The sequence below is a fragment of the Bos taurus genome, chromosome 7, assembly GCF_002263795.3.
Source record: "Bos taurus isolate L1 Dominette 01449 registration number 42190680 breed Hereford chromosome 7, ARS-UCD2.0, whole genome shotgun sequence".
In the NCBI taxonomy this organism is placed as follows: domain Eukaryota; kingdom Metazoa; phylum Chordata; class Mammalia; order Artiodactyla; family Bovidae; genus Bos; species Bos taurus.
In genome coordinates, this window is record NC_037334.1 from 81,449,758 (window position 1) to 81,476,044 (window position 26,287).

Genomic DNA, 26,287 nt, shown 5'->3' on the forward strand with positions numbered 1-26,287 from the left:
ATACATTTGTTTTGCTCATAGCTCTGGACATAGATAGTGGTTTGAAAATCTGTTTCCCCTGCCCCATTTCCTCTGCTCCCCTTTCTATACGTGTGTTTACTGGTCAGATTCTCCCAATGATCCATTCAACCTTAACTTTCCTATCTACAAAGTGATAACATCAACTCTCTTATAAGCTTATTGGAGGAAAAATGAAATCGTACACAACACCTATTATAGTGCTTGATGTATTAAAGGCAAGATACCTGGTGCTCAAAAACTGCAGTTGCTAACTGCTTACACTGTTAATAAGGGACCAACTTAAATGAGTCTTCTCATTTTCCCTTGGGCCCTCAATCCTAACAAAATTACATGCTTTTGACGTAATGACTCCCTGCCAGAGAATGTATATTTCTTTTTTTGACTTTTTTCCTACTGTTTAATAGTTTTTCTTTATGTATCTGCATCTCATGCTAAACAATAAGTACCTGAAGGTAGAATCTGTTCTACTTATCTGTGTAGATCCAATGCTCATGTATCACAGTTCATAAGTGTTACAGGATGTCCGTAAGAAATTACCCAATACATATTTTGAGAAACTTATAATATTTTAATTTTGCAAATAATCTGAAGCAAACAGAAAACAGGAAGATAAGAAAGAATAACAACAGTCTTTCTAATGGGTAACAAAGGCAGAATGGGAAGAGCTAATTTGGAATCACTGAATTTTAAAGCTGATGGCAGCTATACAATTCCATCTGGTTTAATCTCTCTCCCAATGCAATGGTCCTGACAAAGGACTGTTCAGACTCTGCCTGGAAAATTTACAAAGAGTGTTTCCGTGATTGGGCAGTTAAATTTCTAGAAAGTTATTATACTGAACTAAATTCCACTTCCCATCTTAGATGTGAAAATACAGAATTAGTGTACTTCCTCTTAAAATCTTAGCATTTCTTCACCCTAAGTATTTGACTTGGAAGCCATGATATGTTCCTGTTTGCATATAACTCACTTTTCCTCCAGATTTCTAAAAGAACTAGAACTAGTTGGAGAGTCTTGAAGTTTTCTGTTAATCACATGTATCTGCTGAGCCTAAGAACGCAGACAAGCTAACAATATATTATTACAAGAGCCACACAGAAAAATGACTTCAAATATGATATTAGGGAAGACATTTTTCTAGATTGAATAAGTAATTCTGCTTTTCCATTGAAAGGATACTGATATCAGTCTAAAAATCATGTATTACCACTGAACTTTGATTTAAAATAAATTAAGGGGTGGTAGAAATATACCAGGATTTGGAGCAAAGTTTTATTTCTTCCTCCATGCAGTAGGTTTTAATCATATATTTACTATATTCTAGTGTGCATTTTGCCTTCAGCAGCAGAATATATATATATTTCTTTTAGGAATTCAATTATTTTAATAGATAACTACTGTCCCTCTTCACCACATTGGTATTAAGCTGAAAAACCTGGAAATAATATCTGTGATACAAAGGAGATATGTATTTTGTTTGTGCATAAAACTAGAAACAATATTCCAGAGATGCTTCTATAATTCAGCTATAAAAAAGCAGAAGCATTCTGTTCTTGGGTAGTATCTGTATTATTAAATATCTGTCATGAGAGTCTTTTTTTTCTCTTTTAAGAAACACAGCTAACTTTGTATTACAGATCTCACAGTTTATAATCCATATGTTACATATACCAGGTGTTATAAGTAAATATAAGAATCTCTCAATTCAAATGATTTTTCTTCATGTTTAACCTACTGTATCATTCATATGAATATGATTCCTGTTTTCATTTAAGTACATGATATGTATAAACAATTTCATTTAATCTTTTATAGTTAAATACAGTGTTACATAAGTTGTTGCAGGCATTTCTGGTTTCTGAGGTAAATTCATACCAGAACACTTTACTTCCCCCAAATTATAAAGAAATAGATAGCAAAGATATTAATCTAAATGGAAGAAATAAACTACTCTCTTTAGGTTTGAAAATGCAAAGAAAGAATTCATGCTTTATGATAAACTGAGTAAAACTCTTCAGTAAGAGAAATAGATGGGGAAACAGTGGAAACAGTGTCAGACTTTATTTTTCTGGGCTCCAAAATCACTGCATATGGTGACTGCAGGCATGAAATTAAAAGACGCTTATTCCTTGGAAGAAAAGTTATGACCAACCTAGATAGCATATTGAAAAGCAGAGACATTACTTTGCCAACAAAGGTTCATCTAGTCAAGGCTATGGTTTTTCCAGTGGTCATGTATGGATGTGAGAGTTGGACTGTGAAGAAAGCTGAGTGCTGAAGAATTGATGCTTTTGAACTGTAGTGTTGGAGAAGACTCTTGAGAGTCCCTTGGACTGCAAGGAGATCCAACCAGTCCATTCTGAAGATCAGCCCTGGGATTTCTTTGGAAGGAATGATGCTAAAGCTGAAACTCCAGTACTTTACTTTGGCCACCTCATGCGAAGAGTTGACTCATTGGAAAAGACTCTGATGCTGGGACAGATTGGGGGCAAGAGGAGAAGGGGACGACAGAGGATGAGATGGCTGGATGGCATCACTGACTCGATGGACGTGAGTCTGGGTGAACTCCAGGAGTTGGTGATGGACAGGGAGGCCTGGCATGCTGCGATTCATGGGGTCACAAAGAGTCGGACATGACTGAGCGACTGATCTGATCTGATCTGATCTGAAGAGACTACTCACCAGAAGTGTTTTCTTACTTTCTGTTGTAATTTACTTAAAACACAAAACACATAAATTTTTGGCTCGACATTTTAAAATATAAAGACCAGTATGCTTTTCTACTTTTGCATTTTCAAATGAGATCTAAGTATTCATATGTTCAATAGCTTAGGTAAGCATCAGTATATCTTTCAAATACTGAAAAACTTACTCAAATCAGACTCTAATTTTTAAAAGTGTTGAAAATATTGGTCTGGAATGACAAAAACTCAAAGAGCAGCTAGCCAAAAAAAAGTGACCTGAATGAAGAATAACTAAATTATAGACATCAACTTTTGACATATATTCAAAATGTATCTATTATGAAAATCTTTTGAGAAAAAAAATTCTTCAAGTTGTATATAGCTCTAAAACTAGTTGGCATCGTTTATTAAAGACTAAAACGAAGATCATGGCATCTGGTCCCATCACTTCATGGGAAATAGATGGGGACACAGTGGAAACAGTGGCTGACTTTATTTTTCTGGGCTCCAAAATCACTGTAGATGGTGACTGCAGCCATGAAATTAAAAGACAGTTATTCCTTGGAAGAAAAGTTATGCCCAACCTAGACAGCATATTAAAAAGCAGAGACATCACTTTGCCAACAAAGGTCCATCTAGTCAAGGCTATGGTTTTTCCAGTGGTCATGTATGGATGTGAGAGTTGGACTGTGAAGAAGGCTGAGCACTGAAACATTGATGCTTTTGAACTGGGTGTTGGAGAAGACTCTTGGGAGTCCCTTGGACGGCAAGGAGATCCAACCAGTCCATTCTAAAGGAGGTCAGTCCTGGGTGTTCATTGGAAGGACTGAAGTTGAAGCTGAAACTCCAAAGGTTTGGCCACCTGATGTGAAGAGCTGACTCATTTGAAAAGACCCTGATGCTGGGAAAGATTGAGGGCAGGAGGAGAAGGGGATAACAGAGGATGAGATGGCTGGATGGCGTCACTGACTCAATGGACATGAGTTTGGGTAGGCTTTGGGAGTTGGTGATGGACAGGGAGGCCTGGCGTGCTGCGGTTCATGGGGTCGCAAAGAGTCAGACACGACTTATGCAACTGAACTGAAAAGTACAGTCAGTCAGTGAACTATTCTACAGATCTTATAAATTCTAATTGCCATTAACAGATTAATGATGGTTGGTCCCATAAATCACCATCCCTAATATGAGCAGAAATAGCAAAAAAATAATTTAAATATCTAGATTAGAGTTTTATAAGATCTTAAGAAAATATATAGGAAATAAATTATCCTAAATAATTTTTTTTATTTTGACAATCTCATGAATATTTACATAATAGGTACCTCTGAAAAATTTGTGCTTCATGTTCCAATACAATTTATATAGTTGATCCTTGAACAACATGGGGTTGAACTGTGCTAGTCCATTTATAAGTGGACTTTTTTCAGTAAATATATTATTGGAACATTTTTGTGGATTTGCAACAATTTGTAAAAACTTGCAGATGAAACACATAGTCTAGAAAGAGCAAGAAAATTAAGAAAAAGGTATGTCATGAATGCATAAACTATATGTAGACATAAGTCTAGACTCAGGCATAAGCAGAGTGATATTTAATATAAAATGAATGTCTTAGTTTTCTTACTGTTTTATAATTTTGCTTTCAAACACCTACATTACTCCATAGTATATGCTTCTCTCTCTCTCCCCCTTAATTAGAGAAACCATGTTATCAGCCTACCATCACATGTAAGCAGTTTAAAAAATTTTGACAATATTTAAATACTGTATTCTGAATATGCCTGTAATACTATATGCCATGAAAATGTTATAATGATTCATTCATTAGTGTATAGGCTAGGCTATGATGAAGCAAGTGTTGATTATTACACTAGGTTACCATAAAGCTATCATAGTGCTGCTTCTTCATTATCAATGCATGAAGTGTTATACCTGTAAATAAATAGGAATATATTCGCCTTTTCTTTTAATTTTTGACATCTAGTGTTTTAAATATATGTAATATATACAGTGTTTCATATCATTTAAGACAATATATATATTTTTAATCTTAGACAAATCTTGTTAGCAGGTATATACATATTTTAAGACAATATTGACATAGATACTGACAGATAATTCATCTTATAAACTAGATGATGTAAACTTATGGTATTGATAAATATAGTACTGTACTGTAATTGTATTTTCTTATAATTTTCTTAATAACATTTCCTTTTCTCTATATTACTTTATCGTAAGGATACAGTATATAATACATATAATACATTTATAAAATATGTGTTAATTGTTTATGTTATCAGTAAGGTCTCTGGTTAACAGTAGGCTGTTAAGTTTTAGGGAATCAAAAGTTATACATGGGTTTTCAATTGTGCAGTGGTTTGGTGCCCCTAACTCCCACATTTTCAAGGGTCAACTGTGTATTACATGTTGATTAGGAACTCTTAGATATAAGTCACATTTACCTGGGTAAATGTGGTTAGAGTCTTAAAAATCTGTTTTGGGCACACAACAAAATACTTAACATTTTTAAAGTATATAACATGAAATAAGCTCCTAAAACCATCATTTATATAGACTGTTCTTGGAGAGAATAAGAAAAGTAAATGATCCTTTTAACCAGTGGTATGATGCACTGACCTCTGACCTATGAGGGAGAAATGTACAACTCTGAATTCTGGATTCGCTTCTTTGAAATATAACATTACAAAATTAAATTCTACCTCAGGCAGTTTTCCCAAGAGAGACAAAGAGAGGTTTTAGCTAAAATAAGTGACAGCCTGGAGCAGCATACTAAAAAAATGTCATCAACAGCTGAATAGGTTCAATCTTGGTGTATCCTCCTGGGAAACTGATAGAGAAGTAGGCTAATAACATCTAGTGTATACTGTTGTATTACACTTTTTCAGCGAGACCCATTTTAATGTTTGTTTCTAAATGGTTTTCTATTGTTTTCATACTCGAAATATGGTACTATATCATGGTCAGTGGCATTAAAGACTTAAAATATATTTTATGCCACTTATTCTGTTTAATTCAATTAGATTTTAAATTATCTTAGTTCTCCTTTATAATAATTACTATAATTATTCATATTTCCTCAATATAAAAACAGTTATCTTTTTTAGTAATAATTACTATAATGGATTTCTACCCAATGTATTTTCTAGAATGTACCAAGGGCAAATGTGGCTTGATGTTACATCTATTTGGACATGTCATAGACAACATATCCTCAAGAGCTTAAAAACTATGTCATATTAAGTCTTTTTTATATATATATATATATATATATATATATATATATATATAATAGAAACCAGCAGATAATACAGTTTATTTGTGTAAGATGAAGGCAGAAACTCAGCCTCTGGCTTCCTGCACTTTTTACCTGTGGTCCTAAGGGCACCATTCCTCTTGGAGGAGTCATTCTCTGCATTGGCCCACCCATATTTGGATGACCTAAAAAGAGAAAAAAGTGTGACAATATTAGCAATGTAATGAGCATGAGTGCTAAATCAGAAGCTACAGCCTCCTTTCTGCCTGGTGCTACACCTTATTTACTAAAGGACTAAATTATTGACATCACCTCTACTTGGCTTCCACAGCCATTCTTCTACCTCTTACCACAGGGCTGTCCCTGCCCCCACTCTCCATTAATGTCTTGAAAGTGAAATCTTCCTCTTCTGTGTTGAATTATAATACATCTGTCATAACATTTGCTCCCCTTCTTTTAGAACAGTGAACAGAGCCATCCATGTTTGTGGTACCTAAACAGGTCAGTGGACGGACCCAATTATTGGGTTTGTTAAACTATCAAGTAAGTCACTTGCTGCTTAGCATCATCTTTCCTCCTGCTTATCTTTTTGGTGGACAGACCCCTCTGTCTGAAAAAGGCAGAGAAAATTACAAGTGACATAGTCACTTTGATTCTCACTTGCTAGAAGTTATATAAAAAGTTTTAGAAGTTAAGCATTAAAACACAGATTTTGGATATTTAATTATTCTGTTCCTTGTGTTATCACTGCACTATCACAAATAATTAAGTTAGCAAAAAATATAATTACTTGGCCACGTTACCAAGTAAAATGCAACTGATATAATTATGAAAGATCTATACAAATAATACCTTCCCTAATAAATACAGGGTTTCCTTTGAGATTCTGCACATCAATTTAACTTTTACTTTAAAGCAGTCACCTTGTTGTCGAGTTGGGTCCATTCCACTGGGAAGTAATGGCTGACTTCCTGGGACACCTCCAAGTGCCTAGCATATTTAGTAAAAATAAAAAGCAGTAAGTATTGTAACTATTTATAAAATAAGAACTTTTACCAATTATAGAATGCATTTGAGTATTTCACAAGATTTTTTTCAAGCTGTATTTTTTTATATTGGATTATATTTTATTTACAATAATGTGTTAGTTTTGGGTGTACAGTATAGTGATTCAGTTATATTGAATATATGTATCTTCCTTTTCAAATTCTTTTCTATTATAGGTTATTACAGAGTATTGAGTACAGTTCCCTGTGCTAGACAGTAGGTCCTTGTTGATTATCTATCTTGTGTATACTGGTCTGTATATATTTATCTCAACCTCCTGATTTATCTCCCCCCAACACCTTTCCCTTTTGGTAACCATACATTTGAAGTCTGGGAATCTGTTTCTCTTTGTAAATAAGTTCATTTGTATCACTGTTTTTAGATTTCACATAAGTGATATAATATGATACTTGTCTTTCTCTTACTTCACTTAGTATGATAATCTCTAGGTCTATCCCTGTTGCTGCAAATGGCATTATTTTTATGGCTGAGTAATATTCCATTGTATATATGTACCTCATCTTCTTTATCCATTCCTCTCTCAATGGACATTTAGGTTGCTTCCATGTCTTAGCTACTCTTAAGTAGTACTGCAATGAACACAGGGGTGCATGATCTTTTCAAATTACAGTTTTCTCCAGTTACATGTCCTTGAGCGGGATTGCAATATTATATGGTAGCTCTATTTTAGACATTTAAGGAACCTGCATACTATTCTCCATAGTGACTGTATGAATTTATATTCCCATCAACAGTGTAGGCGGGTTCCCTTCTCTCCACACCCATTCCAGCATTTATTGTTTGTAGACTTTGATGATGGCCATTCTGACAGATGTGAGGTGATATCTATTTTTGATTTGCATTTCTCTAATAATTGGTAATGTGGAGCATATTTTCATGTGCTTTGTGGCCATCTGTATGTTTTCTTTGGAGAAACATCTATTTAGATCTAATTTTTATTGTTTCTTTATCTTAAGCTGCATGAGCTGTTTGTAGACATTTGGAGATTAATCCCCTATTGGCGGCATCATTTGCAAATATTTTTCCCCATTCTGTAAGTTGTCTTTTTGTTTTGTCTATGGTTTCCTTTGCTGTGCAAATACTTTTAGGTTTAACTAGATCCCATTTATTTTTGTTTTTATTTTCATTACTCTAGGGGGTGGAGCCAAAGAGATATTGTTGTGATTTATGTAAAAGAGTGTTCTGACTTTGTTTTCCTCTAAGAGTTTTATATAGTATCTGGTTTTACATTTAGGTCTTTAATCCTTTTTGAGTTTATTTTTGTGCATGGTGTTAGAGAATGCTCTAATTTCATTCTATGTAGCTGTTCAATTTTCCCAGACCCTCTTATTGAAGACGCTCTTCTCCATCCATTGATCTATTTGTTGTTGTTCAGTTGCTAAGTTGTGTCTGACTCTTTGTGATCCAGAGGACTGCAACACTCCAGGCTTCCCTGTCCTCCACTGGCTCCAGAGTTTGCTCAAATTCATGTCCATTGAGTTGATGATGCCATCTAACCATTTCATTCTCTGCTGCCCCCTTCTCCTTTTGTCTTCAATCCTTCTGAGCACCAGGGTCTTCTCCAATGAGTTGGCTCTTTGTATCAAATGGCCAAAATATTGGAGCTTCAGCTTTAGCATCAGTCCTTCCAGTGAATATTTAGGGTTGGTTTCCATTAATATTGACTGGTTTTACCTCCTTGCAGTCCAAGGGACTCTTAAGAGTCTTCTTCAGCACCACAATTTGAAAGCACCAATTCTTGATAGCTCAGCTAGTAAATAACCTGCCTGTAATGCAGGAGATTCCCAGTTTGAGTCCTGGGTCAGGAAGATCTGTTGGAGAAAGGATAGGCTACCCCACTCCAGTATTCCTGGGCTTCCCTGGTGGCTCAGCTGGTAAAGAATCTGCCTGCAGTATGGGAGACCTGGGCTTGATCCATGGGTTGGGAAGATCCCCTGGAGAAGGGAATGGGTACCCACTCCAGTATTCTGGCCTGGAGAATTCCATGGACTGTATAGTCCCATGGGGTCACAAAGAGTCAGACACAATTCAGTGACTTACACTTCACTTTCTTTACGGTCCAACTCTCACATCCATACATGACTACTGGAAAACCATAGCTTTGACTATTTGGACATTTGTTGGTGAAGTGTTGTGTCTGCTTTTTAATACGCTATCTAGGTTTGTCATAGCTTTCTTTCTAAGGAGCAAGCGTCTTTTAATTTCATGGTTGCAGTCACCATCACCAGTGATTTTGGAGCCCCAAAAAATACAATCTGTTACTGCTTCCATTTCCCCCCTCTTCTATTTGCCATGAAGTTGAGACCAGATGGTATGATCTTAGTTTTTTAACACTGAGTTTTAAGCCAGCTTTTTCACTATCCTCTTTCACCCTCATCAAGAGACTCTTTAGATCCTTGTCACTTTCTACCATTAGAGAGTTATTATCTGCATATCTGAGGTTGTTGATATTTCTCCTGGTAATCTTGATTCCAGCTTGTGAGTCATCCAGCCAACATTTCACGTGATGTACTCTGTATATAAGTAAAATAAGCAGGGTGACAATATACAGGTTGGTCGTACTCTTTTTCCCAATTTGGAACCAGTCAGTTCCATGTTTGGTCCTAACTGTTGTTTCTTGACCTGCACACAGGTTTCTCCGGAGACAGATGGTCTGGTATTTCCATCTTTAAGAATTTTCCATAGTTTGTTGTGACCCACACAGTCAATGGCTTTAGCATAGTCAATGGCTTTAGTATAGTCAATTGAGCAGAAGTAGATGTTTTTTTGGAACTCCTTTGCTTTCTCCATGATCCAAATATATTTCTTTATGTCACTCCTATACTGTTTTGAATACTGTACCTTTATAGTACAGTCTGAAGTCAAGGAGCTGATTCCTTCCTTCAGCTCCATTTTCTTTTTGAAAATTGCTTTGGTTATTTAGGGTCTTTCATTTTTCCATATTTCCAGTCAAAATTTAAGATTTTTTGTTCTAGATCTACAAAAACTGCCATTGATAATTTGATAGGGACTACATTGAATCTGAAGACTTCCTTGGGCAGTATAGTCATTTTGACAGTATTCTTTCAATCCAAAACCATGGTATATTTTTCCATCTGTTTGTGTCATCTTCCATTTGTTTCATTAGCGTCTTAAGTTTTCAGAATACAGTTTGCTTCCTTAGGTAGGCTTATTTCTAGGTGTTTTATTCTTTTTGATGTGATGTAAATGGCATTGCTTCCTAAACTTCTTTTTCTGATCTTTTGTTCTTAGTGTATAGAAATGCAACATTTCTGTGTATTAATTCTGTAGTCTGCACCTTTACCAAATTCGTTGAGCTCTAGTAGTTTTCTGGTAGTATGGCCAGGGTTTTCTATGTACAGTATCACGACCTCTACAGTGGCAGTTTTACTTCTTCTTTTCCAACTTGGATTCTTTTTATTTTCTTCTCTGACTGCAATGGCTAGGACTTCCAAACCTATGTTGAATAAAAGTAGTGACAGTGGACATCCTTGTATTGTTCCTGATCTTAAGACGAAATGCTTTCAGCTTTTCACTGTTGAGTATGATGCTCTGTGTGTGTCTTTCATATATGGCTTTACCCTGTTTAGGTATGTTCCCTCTATGCTGAATTTCAGAAGAGTTTTTTTTTTTTTTTTAAATTATAAACTGATAATAGATTTTTGTCAGATGCTTTTTCTGCATCTACTGAGATTATCATATGGCTTTAATTCAATTTGTTAATGTGGTTATCACACTGATTGATTTGCAGATATTGGAACAATCCTTGTATCCCCAGGATAAATCCCACTCGATTTTGGTGTATGATCCTTTAATGTATTGTTGGATTTGGTGTGCTAGCCTTTTGTTTAGGATTTTGTGTCTATCAGTGACATTGGCGTGTTACTTTGTTTGTAGTATCCTTGTATTGTTTTGGTACCATGTTTGAGGCTGGCTTCAAAGAATGAGTTTGGGAGTGTTCCGATCTCTGTAATTTTTTGAAACAGTTTCAAAAGGATAGGTGTTAACTCGTCTCTAAATGTTTGATAGGATTCACCTGTGAAGCCATCCAGTCTGGGGTTCTTTGTTGGCTTGGGGTTCTTAAACCAAAGTTTCGATATCAGTGCTCGTGATTGTTCTAGTCATATTTTCTATTTCTTCCTAATTTGGTTTTGCAAGATTGTACCTAAGAATTTGTCCGCTTCTTCTAGGTTGTCCAGTTTATTGGCATAATGTTGTTTGTCTCTTACGATCCTTCATATTTCTGTATTCACTGTAACTTTTTCATTTCTGCTTTTATTGATATGAGCCCTCTCCCTTTTTTTCTTGATGAGTTTGGCTAAAGCTTTACCAATTTTGTTTATCTTCTCACAGAAGCAGCTTTTAGTTTCATTGATATTTTGTACTGTTTCTTGGTCTCTATCTCATTCTTTTCTGCTCTGAGTTTATGATTTCTTTTCTCTGCTAACTTTGGGTTTTGTTTGTCCTTTTTCTAGTTGCTTTAGGTATACAGGTTAGGTCATTTATTTGAAATTTTTCTTGTTTCTTGTAGTAAGATTGTATTGCTATAATTTTCTCTTAGAGCTGCTTTTGCTATATCCCGTAGGTTTTGGACTGTTGTATTTTCATTTTCATTTGTCTCTAGGGAATTTTTTTATTTCCTCTTTGATTTCTTCAGTGATCTACTGATTGTTTAGTAGCACACTGTTCAGCTTCCACGTGTTTTTTTTTATTACAATTTTTGTTTGTAGATTTGTACTCTTATTGCATTGTGGTCAGGAAAGATGATTGATATAATTTTAGTTTTCTTAAACTTATCAAGGCTTGCTTTATGGTCCAGTATGTGATCTATCCTGGAGAATATTCTACACACATTTGAGAAGACTGTGTATTCTGCTGCCTTTGGATGGCATGCTCTATAAATATCAATTAAGTTCATCTGGTCTAATATGTTGTTTAAGACCTGTGCTTCCTTAATGATTTTCTGTTTGGATGATCTGTCTATTGATGTAAGTTGGAGGTTAAAGTCCCCCACTTTTACTGTGTTACTGTCGGTTTCTCTTTTTATGACTGTATTTGCCTTATATATATTGAAGTGCTCCTATGTTGGGTGCATATATGTTTACAATTGTTATTATCTTCTTGGATTGATCCCTTAATCATATGCAGTATCCTTCTTATAACATTTTTTATTTTAAAGTCTATTTTGTCTGATATGAGCATTACTATTCCAGCTTTTTAAAAAAAATTTCCATTTGCATGAGAAATCTTTTTCCACCTCCTCACTTTCAGTCTTTATGTGTCCCTAGACCTAAAGTGGGTCTCTTGTAGACAGCATATGCATGGGTCTTATTTTTGTAGCCATTTAGCCAGTCTGTGTCTTTTGGGTGGAGCATTTAATCCATTTACGGTTAAAGTAATACTGATATATAGGTTCTTATGGTCATTTTGCTAATTGTTTTGGGATTGTTTTTATAGGTCTTTTTTCCTTCTCTTTGTCTTTTGTTCTCTTCTCTGGTAGTTGCATGATTGTCTTTAGTGTTGTGTTTAGATTCCTTTTTCTTTTTTGTGTGTATATTGTAGATTTTTGATTTGTGGTTACCATGAGGATTTGATATAGCAGTTCATGTATACACAGACTGTTTTAAGTTGCTAGTCTCTTAATTTCAAATGCATTTCCAATATCCTGCACTATTACTTTCTTCTTATGATTGCTGGATTTGATATCTTATTTGTGTGGATGATTTCCCACCTTTACTGTATGTCTGCTTTTACCAGTGAACTTTCCCATTTGTAATTTTCTTGTATCTAGTTGTGGCCTTTTCTACCTAGAGAAGGTTCTTTTAGCATTTGTTATAAAGCTGGTTTGGTAGTGCTCTTAACTTTTGGTTGTCTGTAAAGGTTTTGCTTTTTCCATCTAATCTAAGTGAGAGTCTTGCTGGATAGAGTAGTCTTGGTTGATTTCTCCCTTTCATTACTCTAAATATATCATGCCATTCCCTTATGGCCTGCAGAGTTTCTACTGAAAAATCAGCAGATAACCTTAATGGGAGTTCCCCTGTATGTTATGGGTTGCTTTTCCCTTGTTACTTTTCATGTTTTTTCTTTAATTTTTCTCAATTTGTGTTTCAGTGTGTTTCTCCTTGGATTTACCCTGTATGGGATTCTCTACACATCCTGGACTTTGGTGACTGTTTCCCTTTTCATGTTAGGGAAGTTCTCAGCTACTATATCTTCAAATATTTTCTCAGACCCTTTCTCTCTCTATTCTCCTCTGAGACCCCTAAAATATGAATGTGTTGGTGTATTTTTCTGTTGTTGTCCCAGAGGTCTCTTAGACTGTCCTCATTTCCTTTCATTCTTTGTTCTGCAGCAGTTATTTCCAACCTTCTGTCTTCTAGCTCATGTGTATGTTCTTCAACCTCATTTATACTGTTACTGATTCCTTCTAGTGTATTTTTCATTTCACTTTTTCTACTGTTTATCTCTGTTCTTCAAATGTTCTTAGTTCTTTGCTAAAAATTTCTTATATCTTCTCGATTTGTGCCCCATTCTTTTTCTGAGATCCTGGATCGCCTTTCCCATCATTTCTCTGAATTCTCTTTTGGGTTGAGAGCCTATCTTCACTTCCCTTAGTTGTTCTTCTGGGGTTTTACCTTGTTCCTTTATCTGGAACATATCTCTTTGCCACCTCATTTGGTCTAACTTTCTGTGTTTGTGGTCCCACTGGCTGCAGGATTATAGTTCCTCTTGCTTTTGGTTGCCTGCCCTATAGGGCTGGTTTAAAAGGCTTATGCAGGCTTCCTGGAAGGAGGGACTATTGCCTGCCCAGTGGTGGGTGGAACTGGGTCCTATTCCACTGGCGGGCAGAGCTGTGTCAAGGGCTATGTGTAGAGGTCATTAGAGGTGGCTGTTGGCTCAGGATGACTTTAGGCAACCTGTCTGCTGATGGGTGGGACTGTGTTCCCATTCTGTTGGCTGTTTGGCTTGAGGCATTCCAGCTCTGGAGCCTTCTGGCTGTCAGTTGGGGCCAGGTCTTGGCATTAAAAATGGCAACCTTGAGCACAGTTCACACCAATGAGTACCTAGTACCTCCATCAGAGGTGTCCTCATAAGACTTCTATTTTACATTTTGTGAACTTTACAGGTCTGTACACTTGGTATAATTTCTTAGTTTTAAAATGATTCCACTTTGCCCAATTTTGTGGCAAACAAAAGAGCTACTGGAAACAAAATCTAGGCAAAAATTGTCCTATTTATCCCTGAGAAGTTTAATGCCCTTCCCCAAAATCAATTTATTAAGGATACAAAAATAACTAATTTTTCTTCTTAAATGTAAATTATTTCTACAGATTATTTTACTCACTGGGGATTATAATAGAAGCAGAACTAAAATGTCAAGGGGCCAATTGATATTATTTTGAATAATCGTATTTTCCCTAAGAAACTATTTAGAAAAATAACACTCCAATTAAGTTCAAACAATTTGCTGAGTGGAAAGAGAACTAGAACTGAAGAAAGGTGGAGATTAACAAATATGGTTTATTTTACTCAGAGGTGTAATACTGGTTACATGCCGAATTGTAAGTTTCAAATAGTCATCTGAGCAGCACTTAGACCTGGACCAAGCTATAAATGATTTAAATATACTGACCCTATGAAAAATGTATATATACATATATACACATAATCCTGACAAGGATTAAACCTGACATAATCCTGGCAAGAATTTCTATGAATGTTCACTAATTTAACTTAAAAACAAAAATATTTTAATTTGTTTAAAATTTTTAATATTTCAAAGAAAATGTGCTATTAAAGAATTTCTATATCCAGATCAGAACTATTTCCTTAACTGTTATATTGGGATGCAGTAATTTTATAATCCTTTGATTTTGGTTTGTTTACAAGCACACTCAATGTCTACTTATTGATTTCTGATTAAATGATCTATTTCCTGCTTACCTTTCCAGGCTAATTTCTTGCCACTGACACACTGACATTCTAACTTCGTTATTCCAAACCTCTTTCAGTTTTCTTTTTTTTTTTTCAATTCATATACTCAGTACTGAGGATTATATTTAGCCTTCTTCCTCCTTTTATTTGTACCAGTCAACAGTTTCTCCAACACTGAGATGCCTGGCTTTCATTATCTTAATTATCTTTAATATCATTATCTGCCACTTCCATACGACTCCTCCCTGCCTCCCTGAATATCTTAGCGTGCAGGGAAGTGAGGGCTTCTTATGTACTTTTATAGGTCCTTATACCTCACTCTTATATGCTCATGGTTTGTCATCCATCTGCTCTGTATCCCCAATAAATGGTAAGTTCAGAGACTGGAAGCTATCTGTGCCTGTTCAGAGTAATAAATACTTATCAAAGGAAGAAAAGAAATTTTTCACTGGACAATTTTAGGAATCATCAGTGCCAAAGTCATAAGAATGGACTAGATTTCAAGAATTGAGAAGAAAAAAGGTCAAAAACAAAGATAATTTTCTTAAAATATCAATGAGATAAGAAAGGAAAAAACTGAATAGGTAAAAAATTAGCAAGCGGACTGGGACCATTTATTTCAGAGTGCATGAGGGGAGTTTCAAGAAGTGGTCAATACTATCAAAAGTTATAAAGAAGTAAATTAGGAGGGGTGAAAATGTATGATTAAACAACATTATTTTCAATTGTGAGCTTGAAGTTCTTCCTTTTTTAAGTCTTGAAGTGATTCTAGTTTAATACTCTGATTCTAAATTTCTTTCATGTTTATAAAATTATTTATTTTGCGTATTATTATACTTGTTAAGAGATTTATTTCTGTTTTGCTAAATTTCTAAATTTCATTGGTAATACCATGTTTTATCACTGGAAATAATTTTCTTCAAAAGTTTATTTTTTTCTTGTTTGTTTTGAAGTATTAGAACAATTGACAAGTCTATCTGCTATTATCACTAATCCTATAGAAATCTTGATCAAGGTCAAGTTGTCTTTCAAAATGACTCTTAACCCACATTTAACTCTTTAGTCACCAGTGTTTGTCTTTTGGTAAGTCAAATCTTTACTTTTTAAAAACATTTTGATCAGTCCCAGGATGACCAGATGATGGTTTTATTCATCAAAAGGGTATGATCACTGGATTCTTTAAACCCATAATATCAGGAAAAATAAATTTATACATTTTGTGGGTTAATATTATATTCTCATATTTGTCAACATGTCAAATGTATTCCACTGAGACTTAACTAGTCACAAATTTTGGGACACATTCTTTGCTTTATAAAAGATCTTCACTTTGACAGAAAATAACACTAATGATGAGGATGCTTAATAACAACAAATAGAAAGTCAACAATAATATACACTTGTGAGCCAATATACCTGTTAACAGAGTTTCAGGAATGGTGAGAAATTCTAATTCTATAGTGTCAATAAATCAGTAACTTATTCTTGGTGCCACTCACTAACAGTCTCTGTACTTCTGGCTGTCTTGGTTTCCTTAGCAGTGTTGAATGAACACTGAATTTTTCAGATTAAACATTTTATCTATGAGAAGGATAAAGACCTCCAGGTTATGGATGCTTCAACACCACCAACCTATTCTGACAGCTGAAACAATTCCAGTGTAATTTCTGTTTTCCCATAGGTATTTATTCTTTGCAACCTTGCAGATTTTTGTAATTTTACTTTTCCTTTCATCATTTTAGACACTATTACCCCTTCCTGCATTTTTGGACATAGTGATATTATACCATGTTCCAAATACTCAGTCCTGTAAATATACAAACAGGATAAGCCATTGTGTATTTAGTCCAGAATCATGAAAACTGCCTCGGAAATAATTAATTGTAACTTCTGGAGAAGCTCTTTATTAAAGGCAAGTCTTCTGCATATTCAAGTGACTAGTCAACACCACTGAAGAAGTTAAGTTTACTTTTTATTTTCTTAGATACAATCTACCAATAAAATAAAGTTTTGATCATTTCAAATAGACTAAATTTAAAAGTTTAACATGTTTTATAGACATCATCCCAATTAATCACCAAAAATAGCATTGCCAATTCTACTGTAATGACTACATAATGAAATTGAAGAACTGTTTTTTGTTGTTTGAAAATGTTGTGCTATTAGTTAACAGCGTAAATGTTGTTTTAGGAAAAGTTTAACAGTTTGCTCAAAGTTCTTTAAAAACAATAGTATAAATGTAAATTATTATAAATTTGAAAGATGTTTGGATTAATAAAGCTTAACTATACATGGGGAGGAGGACAAAAAAGGGCCACTCAAAAGAATACAATTGTTTTAAAATATACTTAGGTAAAGACTGTTCAAAATTATTGACAAAAAAGAACCCATATTGTAACTCTTTATTACCTTTTTTAATTGCCTCTTTTAAAAATCCAAAAGCATTATATATTAGATCTTCAAAAATATTTCAAACAAACAGCCTAGATTTAGAATTCCACATTTCTACCGCCAAAACACTCCTCCTTCCAAAAGTCTTTCATTTTGTCAGTTTCTTTGGATGTGGAACTTAGCCTAGTATCTCCTATGTAGCAGGCATTTCAACAGTGTCAAATGGATGCAATTACAGTAATTCCAAGGTATTTTCATAATTCATATGGAATAATGGAGTCAGAAAATTCTCACATACATAGGGAAATTCACATTTCCCTAATGTAGATTCTTGCTATTTAGTGGCTAAGCCATGTCTGACTTTGCGACCCCATGAACTACACAGCACGCCAGGCTTACACACCTCATAGATCTATGGATATATCTATGGGTGGTATGTCTGAAACATCATGAAAACTGCAGTGAAAGATACATACTTTTTGTCCTTAAAAAGGAAATTTAAAAGGCTCAGGCACCTATAAGCAGATCTGACTGTCAATATACACAGGTTCACCCACAGAGAAAATAAAACTCCCCATATGTTGAAACGCTTGGCATCTGTGTACTTCTTTTTCCTATTTCCTGCCATATTCCCCTGGTCCTATGTACTGACTGCAGATTCGGCCTGAAGGAGAAAACTCCTCCAGCTGCTAACGTGAGGACTTCAGCTCTGTAGCAGTGGGATGATGCAGCATTGCTGCCTGCTTAAAGGCCTCCCCTGGGGATGACTGTGGGTGCTGGCACGCCCTGCTGTATGTTAGGACACTTCAAGGACACTAATTTCAGTAAGAGGAGAGGGAAAGCAGAGCTCCGTTTTATCAAATGTGCTATCAAAGAAAACACAATTTTCTTGTTTCATTTTTTGGTCAGGAAGCAAGCAGAAATTTTTTAAAAAAGAAAAAATTTATTGTGATAACAGGCTTTACTTCAGATCTGGGTAAATGATAAAAACAATTGAAAGTGACAAAACAATTATCTTAACATAAATATTCCAAACAGTTAAGCATTTAATTTACTCTTGTTTTACACACACACACACACACACACACACACACACTGTCTCTAGTCTAAACTTAAAACTATAACATACCTGCAAGTAAAAACTGTGCTTTATTCTCTTTAGCAAATAAATATTTATGCTATTGATAAACTATTTGAGGACAAAAATTTATGAAATCTCAGAACTCTTATAGGTAAAAATAGTTGGATAATCTACTGTTAACTACTGACCTAACCCTCCTAGAAGAAGCTAGTTATATGCCAGATACGTGACTATAATTGGGCTAAATTGATATGTTACAGCCATATTATTGTAACTGTATAATATAAAAATAAACTTAAGTATGTTCATAGAAAATTTCACTGCCATCCTTTACAGTGTAATCTGCATTTACCAAAATCATACATATTTTGAAGGTTTGGATCAAAGTATATGGTAGACTCCAAGGGTCAGCAAACTTTTTCCTGTAAATATCTAGATAATAAATATTTTAGGGTTGCAGGCCACCTACCATCTCCATGGTGACTCAAATCTCCTATTGCAGTGTCAAAGAAGCCACAGACAATGCATGAATGAATGAATGTGGCAGCATTCCAGTACAATTTTATTCACAAAAAGTCAACCAAACTATGGGCCAACCGCTGATGTAGATTATACATCATTTTGAAGTACCATAAAATGAAATGAAGGATAATTTAGCATTTTTATAAGAAAGAAATATATGTGACATTGTCAAGATCTTTATTGACTCTTTAGAAAAAACAAAAATACCAAAACATCAAACTTCAGTAGCACACATAAAATCTTACCTGGTTAGGTATCCTCAACGGGGGCCTTGGACCTCCAGGGTATCGAGGTGACATAAAAGGCTATTGAAGTAAAACAAATAAATAAACAAAACAAAAAAATGTAAAATACAGATCTGAAAATAAACTGCTTTGAAGAATTTTAGAATTATACAAAACATAAATTTACTTCTGTGGCTAATTTCAGTAGAATAAATGCTTTGGAGAAAAATTACTGTCCTATTTTTTTTAGTTTGTAAAATATCTGGAAAAAACTGCCAAATTTTTTTAAAATGTGAATTATTATTAAGATAATGCTATATACTTGGCAAAAGGTAAGATTAAGAAATTTAGGCAACTGAATTTTAGTAACGACTTCAGGAAGAGGATTACTGGCTACATCATTATACAAGTTGGATTCTGAGTATATTCTTTGGACCAAATTACCCAATTTGGTTTTTGTTTTCCTCTAATAATTTTAAAGTTGCCAAATTTCTTCATCTTTTCTTTTGTTGTTCTGTTTAAAATGGTAAAGGCATTTCTTTCCCAAGGGACATTTGTAGTTAGAAAACCTCCAGCTTTCTTTCATTAAGAGTTTGTTGTAATTCTAAATTGATTATAAATTTTAAAGTTGAAATTTCTTTGCATAAATTTTGAGCCTAGCAGACTATGAGGTGTGTACATTTTTAATAGACAGTTTTTATCAAAGTATAGTTAATTTATAATGTGTTAGTTTCAGATGTAAAGTGATTCAATGATACACATACACATATATGCAAACATATATATATACTTATTTAGATTATTTCTCATTATAGGCTATTATAAGATATTGAATATAGTCCCTGTGCTATACAGCAAGTCCTTGTTGTTTATTTTATGAATAGTAGTGTGTATATGTTATGAGGTGTGTACTTTTATTAACAGAAAAATGTTAAAATACAAGTTGATTAGTTAGATGACTCAGAGGCTGCTAGGATGTGCTGACTCTGACAGTCTCAAAACTATCTGAAAAATATGCTAAAAGTATCATTTTGATGATTGTTCAATGTTGAGTGGAAGAATATTTTTGACAGATTTGAGCACAAATTTTAAAAATTATTCAAAATTCCATTTTTATAAATATTGTTTGATTATATATATTTATATATATATAATTGATTACATGTAATGTAAGCAAATTATCAACTCTGAGGGGCTGAATATTAATTAAAATATTAAGAATGAATTCACTGAAGACTTGTACAACCCAATTCTATAGTAATTCACATAATTCTAAATTCCATTTTAATAATACTTTCTACAAATATTTTTAGAAATTAGACCTGCAGTTCATGGCTACACATATTTTCTAGGGTTATTTTACAAGCAGCATCTGAAAAATAAAATTATAACAAATTTATGTGGTATAGACTTTCTCTTTTGGAGACTCGGACACATCAATGAGAACTTCAGAATTCAGGAATTTGGCTTTTTGCTCACTGTGTTCTCATGTTAACGTAGTCTTAGGAGATCATTTTAAATAGACAGAAACAGTGGGTTATTCAGGTAATAGTGTCAACTTCAGCTGGCAAAACTTAAATGGATTTTCCAGTTTAAACATTTAAAAAACGTTTAGTTTTTACACATTTGATCAAAGTTGACTACCAATTCTGAAGTGCTGCTCTAAATTGGATTAATTAGTTAACTATACTGTCAACTAGAAGCTCATCTCAATAGTCACACTTCCTCTGCTACTTTCCTGATCACCTAATTTCATTTATGAAACTGTCCTGGATTCATTTAAACAATTTAATAAGTGTGGTGTCACTGATTTTGGAATGGTTGGCTTTCTTTTACAAATGTTTTATGACATAGTCACTAAGCCAAAATACAATATCAATTTAGTGTTTGAGACATGAAGAAATAAAAATAGGTTACTAATAATTCCTGTCTATAATAAAATCACTTCCAAGTGGAATACAAGGTAGAAATTGTTAATGCTGCTAAATCCTGGTAGACATCGAAATGCACCTTGTTTGGGGCAGAGAATTTGAGATTGTATGTTCCTCTGAATGTAAAATAATGTTACAGTATTAATATAAATGGACTATTTAAAAAGAGAAATTTTTCTCTAATCAGTGGCATTGTGAATAAGTGTGTTTTAACAGGACCGTTGTACTCTTCTGTCTGAACATGAGGCCCCATCGAGACACTACTGAGACAGAGGGGCCGTGCATGCGGTTGTGGACCTGAAGGCCCCTCTGGAATAAGATTGGGAGAGAGAGTCTCTTTTAAATTTACTTCCCCTTGAATGCCCTCCTCCAAGAAGTTCACTTTTTTCTTTGGCGGGGGGCGGGGGAGGGGGTAAAAAACAAAATTGAAACCCACTTATAATTTTCAATCTATTGCTATACAGTTAAAGCAGAAAATAACAAAAAGCTAGTTAATTTAGATAACAATCTACTACTTTTCCTTCAAATATAAATGTAAAAAATGGGTAAAGGATTTTTCTTTGGGTAAAGCATTTTAATACTAAATTAGCACTGTAGTCCTTAATATTCAGATTGAGTCTTAAGTTATTCAGTTAAGCACTGAGAACCAATAGTTTAGTATTAGAAACAGAACATTCTACTACATTTGTATTTCACTATTCAGAAGTCAATTTGTTTTCAAATATAATTGAAGGTATTAAAACAAGTTTAAATTAATTTATGGTAAAATGCTAATATAAGAGATTACCTACCGATAGTATGTGCGTATGTGCTAAGTTGCTTCAGTCATGTCTGACTCTTTGCAACCCTATGGACTATAGCCCGCCAGGCTCCATGGGATTCTCCAGCCAAGAATACTGGAGCAGGTAGCCATGCCCTCTACCAAGGGATCTTCCTGACCCAGGGACTGAACTCGCATCTCTTACATCTCCTGCGTTGGCAGGCAGGTTCTTTAACACTAGCACCACCTGGGAAGCTCTACATCTGTTGACAGACCTGTCAGCACTCTCTCTGTTAATAACCTGGAAAGAACAGACTCCTCAAAGGAGCCCTTAGCTATGAGAGTGTGCTTACTTTTTATATTTGGGGAATTCTTTTTCATAGTTGGGACATCAAAACATTTGCCTGAAGATGTCAGGAGGGTGAATCAATATTTTAAATGGAAAAAGCCTTCCCCTGAAAAAACGGGCTAAACAGTTATAATGTGTGCAGAAAAAACATCTGACTGGGAGTCCAACGGGGCCTGGATTCTAGTTTTTGTATGTCCACTAATTAGCAGAGGGACCCTAAATTAAAAACCTTTCAGGGCTTCAGCTTTCTCAATCTAAAATGAGAGTTAGACTAGATGATCTCAAAAGTCTCTTGGGAAATAATAATTTAAAAAGTCCCATGATTCTGTGTTAATTATTTCCAACATTACCCCTAAGTGTAAAGATTAGTGTACTACAGCTATAAATATTTGAAGCGTGTGGATGGGACTGGGGTGGGATATCAGTGTATGTGCCTAAGGCACAAACTATCTTTCTCAAGGAGCTAGAGAAGTTTATTCCCATGCTTTCCAGAGGAAAAGAAAAACCTAGTTGAAGAAAAAGATATACTTCAACAATGATGCTCTTTGTTCAGATCAAAGGTCAATAGAGAGAATAAAAAAGCTATGCTTATTAATTAAAAGGTATGCTAGAGATTTGTTCATTCACCAAATGTTTACTTAACACCCACAAAGCCACTGTTGTCAGTGGCTGGACATATCAGTGAACAAACCAGATAAAGATCATTGCCTTTTGCTTAGGATTTTTCAAAGTTCACAGTCCTAAAATTAACAGGAGAAACAATTTTCTGGAAAAATTATTTTCTACAGTCCAGTAATCTGGAAGAAATAGAAGGTTCTCTTCACCAAATGGCAAATATCAATGAAAACCAAAAAAAAAAACATTATTTCAATCTGGTGCCTTCCCTCAGAAGTCATATTACATCATCCCTACTTGATAGAACATGTAGTGCTATGAATGACTGAAACTCAAGGCTATGCTTTTAAAAAAGCTTTCCAAATTAGGGTTTCCTAAGGTTCTTTATAAGATAAACTGAGTAGCACAGTTAGTACCCTGACATATAGAAAACATTTACAGGCATAAATTCTCATTTCTACATGTTTCAGCGATTTACTTAGAATGAATGGGATAAGCCAAAGTGGAAGCAATAAAAATATATACAAAGCCAGAAAAATCAATAAATCATTTGATGACTAAATGAAAGGAGAAAAAAACTAATAGAAATATAAACCAAGTGTCCAGCTCATTTCCTCCAAGTAGTCTTTTAGAGAAAAGATCACACCATTAGAATCATAGTTTATTTCAGAATGAATGTCATCCCATCTTAAAGAATTATTATTTTCCATTATATCAAGAATTATTCATGAAATATTAAACTTCTGCTTTCCTAAAAGAGATTTTCCTTTATGCTTTTCCATTTCTGCTAGTAGAAAGTCGTAGTCTCCCTCTTATTTGATCTTCATAAGCCATTAGTGCTTTATCTCAATTCTCTAAGATTTAGAAGGAACTGGCTCTTTCTCATCTTTCCTTCTCTGAAAATCCTGGAACCCACTCCACCCTTATGGAATTATTTTACAAATAATTTACCCACCTGAAATTATAGGTGGTGAGAACCATTTTCAGCCCTAACTTCTTTCCATATATATATATATATATATATATATATGATCAAACTGTACCTCTTAAATGACACACTGCTCAAATGTTAACCTTACTAATATCTTCTAACATTTTAATAGTTTCTAGAAAGCATAAATATGGTTAATAATCAACAGCAGAATATTTCTTGAGATAACTCTGTTCTCTCCTTTCTCTGCCAAGTAAATTTCTACTAACCCTCCAGAGGCTGGTTTAAGTTTCACCCGCTCATTAAGGAGGGTCCATAGGCTCCTTTCCCTCCGTTTTCTGAGCACGCTGTTCACACTGTTCTCATAGAGGACTGAGCACACTGCAGGGGAATATGTGCCTTGATATGACGGGAACCCACTTCAGAAAAAGAGCACAAAACCACATCAGAGCAAGTACCTTAATGTCAAGGTAATCAATCCATGAAATAAAACCAGTATTTCTAAGAATCCTTAAAATTGATGTAGCAGTGTACAAATCACCTAATTTTAAATATTTCAACATGGCTTTTGAAACTCTTGATCTTTAACAAATTGATAATAAAGAAATTTTAAAAATCACTGAAAAAACCAAAAGCTTCTTTAAAATACCATCTTAAGCATTTTCTACATACTACATTTTATTTTAGGACAATTTAGAACAAATCAATGATGAAGAGAATACTACCAAGTTCTTTAGTAAAAACAAATCTAACATTTAGGACACTTCACAACTCTGAAAATTTGTAAGTGAGAGGTATGTTATACAATTTAAAATACTGAACTTTTTTGAGGATAAAACTGCGAAATTTGCTTCTATTTTTGAAAATATAGTATTTTTAAATGACAAAGAAATACACAACTACAAAGTTTAAGAAAATATGAACTTAGGAAATCTAAAAAATACATACTTAAAAAATGACTTCACAAAACTAAAGTGAAGTTTTATAAGTTCTGTAATTGTATGATTATAATAACATTTGATTTAAAGAATTTTATTTCAATACACCTTTTTGACACATTTTATAGCAAAAAGTTTTTAGACTTAACTAGGTCAACCTCCTCATTTTATGTAAAAGCAAACCAAAGGTCAAATTTCTTAACTGCCACTTTAGCTTTCTTAGAGCTATATAACATCCCACTACAGTAATACCTTTGTATTGCAGAATAAAGGCAGGTATACATACTGCATTCTCATGACCAACTGACCATAAACAAACTGCCTGACAAGGCACTTCCTCCTAGGCCCTCAGCAACCTTGCAACCATTCATTTAATGTGGAATTCTTTATCTTTGCTCCCATTCAACTTTGAAAAGCTGAAAGGACAATGGCATTTCAAGTAATCAAGTTAATTTGCACATAAAGTAGTAATTAGCATGTGTTCTTGATTCACAGATGAAATTCAACAACAGAAATATAAAATAAATCTGGTAAGCTCTATCTCTCCTTGAACATTTTTGGTAGAGTTTTGATAATATAGGGCTTCCCTGATAGCTCAGTTGGTAAAGAATCTGCCTGCAATTCAGGAGACCTCGGTTCGATTCCTGGGTCAGGAAGATCCCCTGGAGGAGGGATAGGTTACCCACTCCAGTGTTCTGCCCTGGAGAATTCCACTGGTCACACAGAGTTCGACAGGACTGAGTGACTTTCACTTTCTTTGATAATATATGTTGTCTTCAGTTCATTTATTTATTTTTAAGTCAAACACAGGAAAAGAAGAGAAGACGGGTTAGGAATGGTGGTACATGGACATGGTATTAGTAGAAGAGTACTATCATTATAATGAAACTGTTCATTATAATGTGATAACTCATAATGAAGTTGAGGAAGAAGGGAAGGAAGCAGCACATTATAAGAGAGAATTTGCAGACTCACATTCAATAAATACTTGGTTGTTTCCATAGCTGGCTCACTGACTGAGTGAACAACATTGATGAGAGACTGTAAAAACCAGCGAAGGTGCAATAAAGTTTGGTTCTCTTGTATAAAATCTCATCTGGCCAATTTATGTGTCTTGTTAAAAACAAGTAGCATCAATTGATATTGCAAAGGAACAGTATTGGCACAGTATATTTGGTTGTCTAGTGAGAAAATGCTTATATGTATAGAGGGGAAAATTCAGCTTGTTTATGTAGGATAAATCATATCTTTTAGAGGACCTAATAAAAGGTAAGGAACAAAGCGCTGGAGACCTCAAGACCATATCTACAATGACGATATCCACATTAACAACATATAAGATAATTTCTGATTAAGATGACTTCCCTGGTGGCTCAGACAGTAAAAGAGTCTGCCTACAATGCAGGAGACTTGGGTTCAATCCCTGGTTGGGGAGATCCTCTGGAGAAGGAAATGGCAAACCACTCCAGTACTCTTGGCTAGAAAATCCCATGGACAGAGGAGGCTGGCAGGCTACAGTCCATGGGGTCGCAAGGAGTCAGACACGACTGAGCGACTTCA

The 26,287-nt window shown here is 34.5% G+C and overlaps 1 protein-coding gene across 13 annotated transcripts in view; it reads right to left on the reverse strand.

Annotated features, from left to right (window-relative positions):
* SSBP2 (single stranded DNA binding protein 2) overlaps positions 1–26,287 on the reverse strand; it is a 309,901-nt gene that overhangs the window by 48,155 nt on the left and 235,459 nt on the right. For all 13 annotated transcript variants that reach the window (NM_001035478.1, XM_005209715.5, XM_005209713.5 and 10 more), the window contains 3 exons: positions 19,225–19,284; positions 6,906–6,972; positions 6,097–6,167 (listed from right to left, as the gene is read on the reverse strand). In NM_001035478.1, coding sequence (NP_001030555.1) covers positions 6,097–6,167; positions 6,906–6,972; positions 19,225–19,284 — 198 coding nt within the window. The remainder of the gene's footprint in view (positions 1–6,096; positions 6,168–6,905; positions 6,973–19,224; positions 19,285–26,287) is intronic.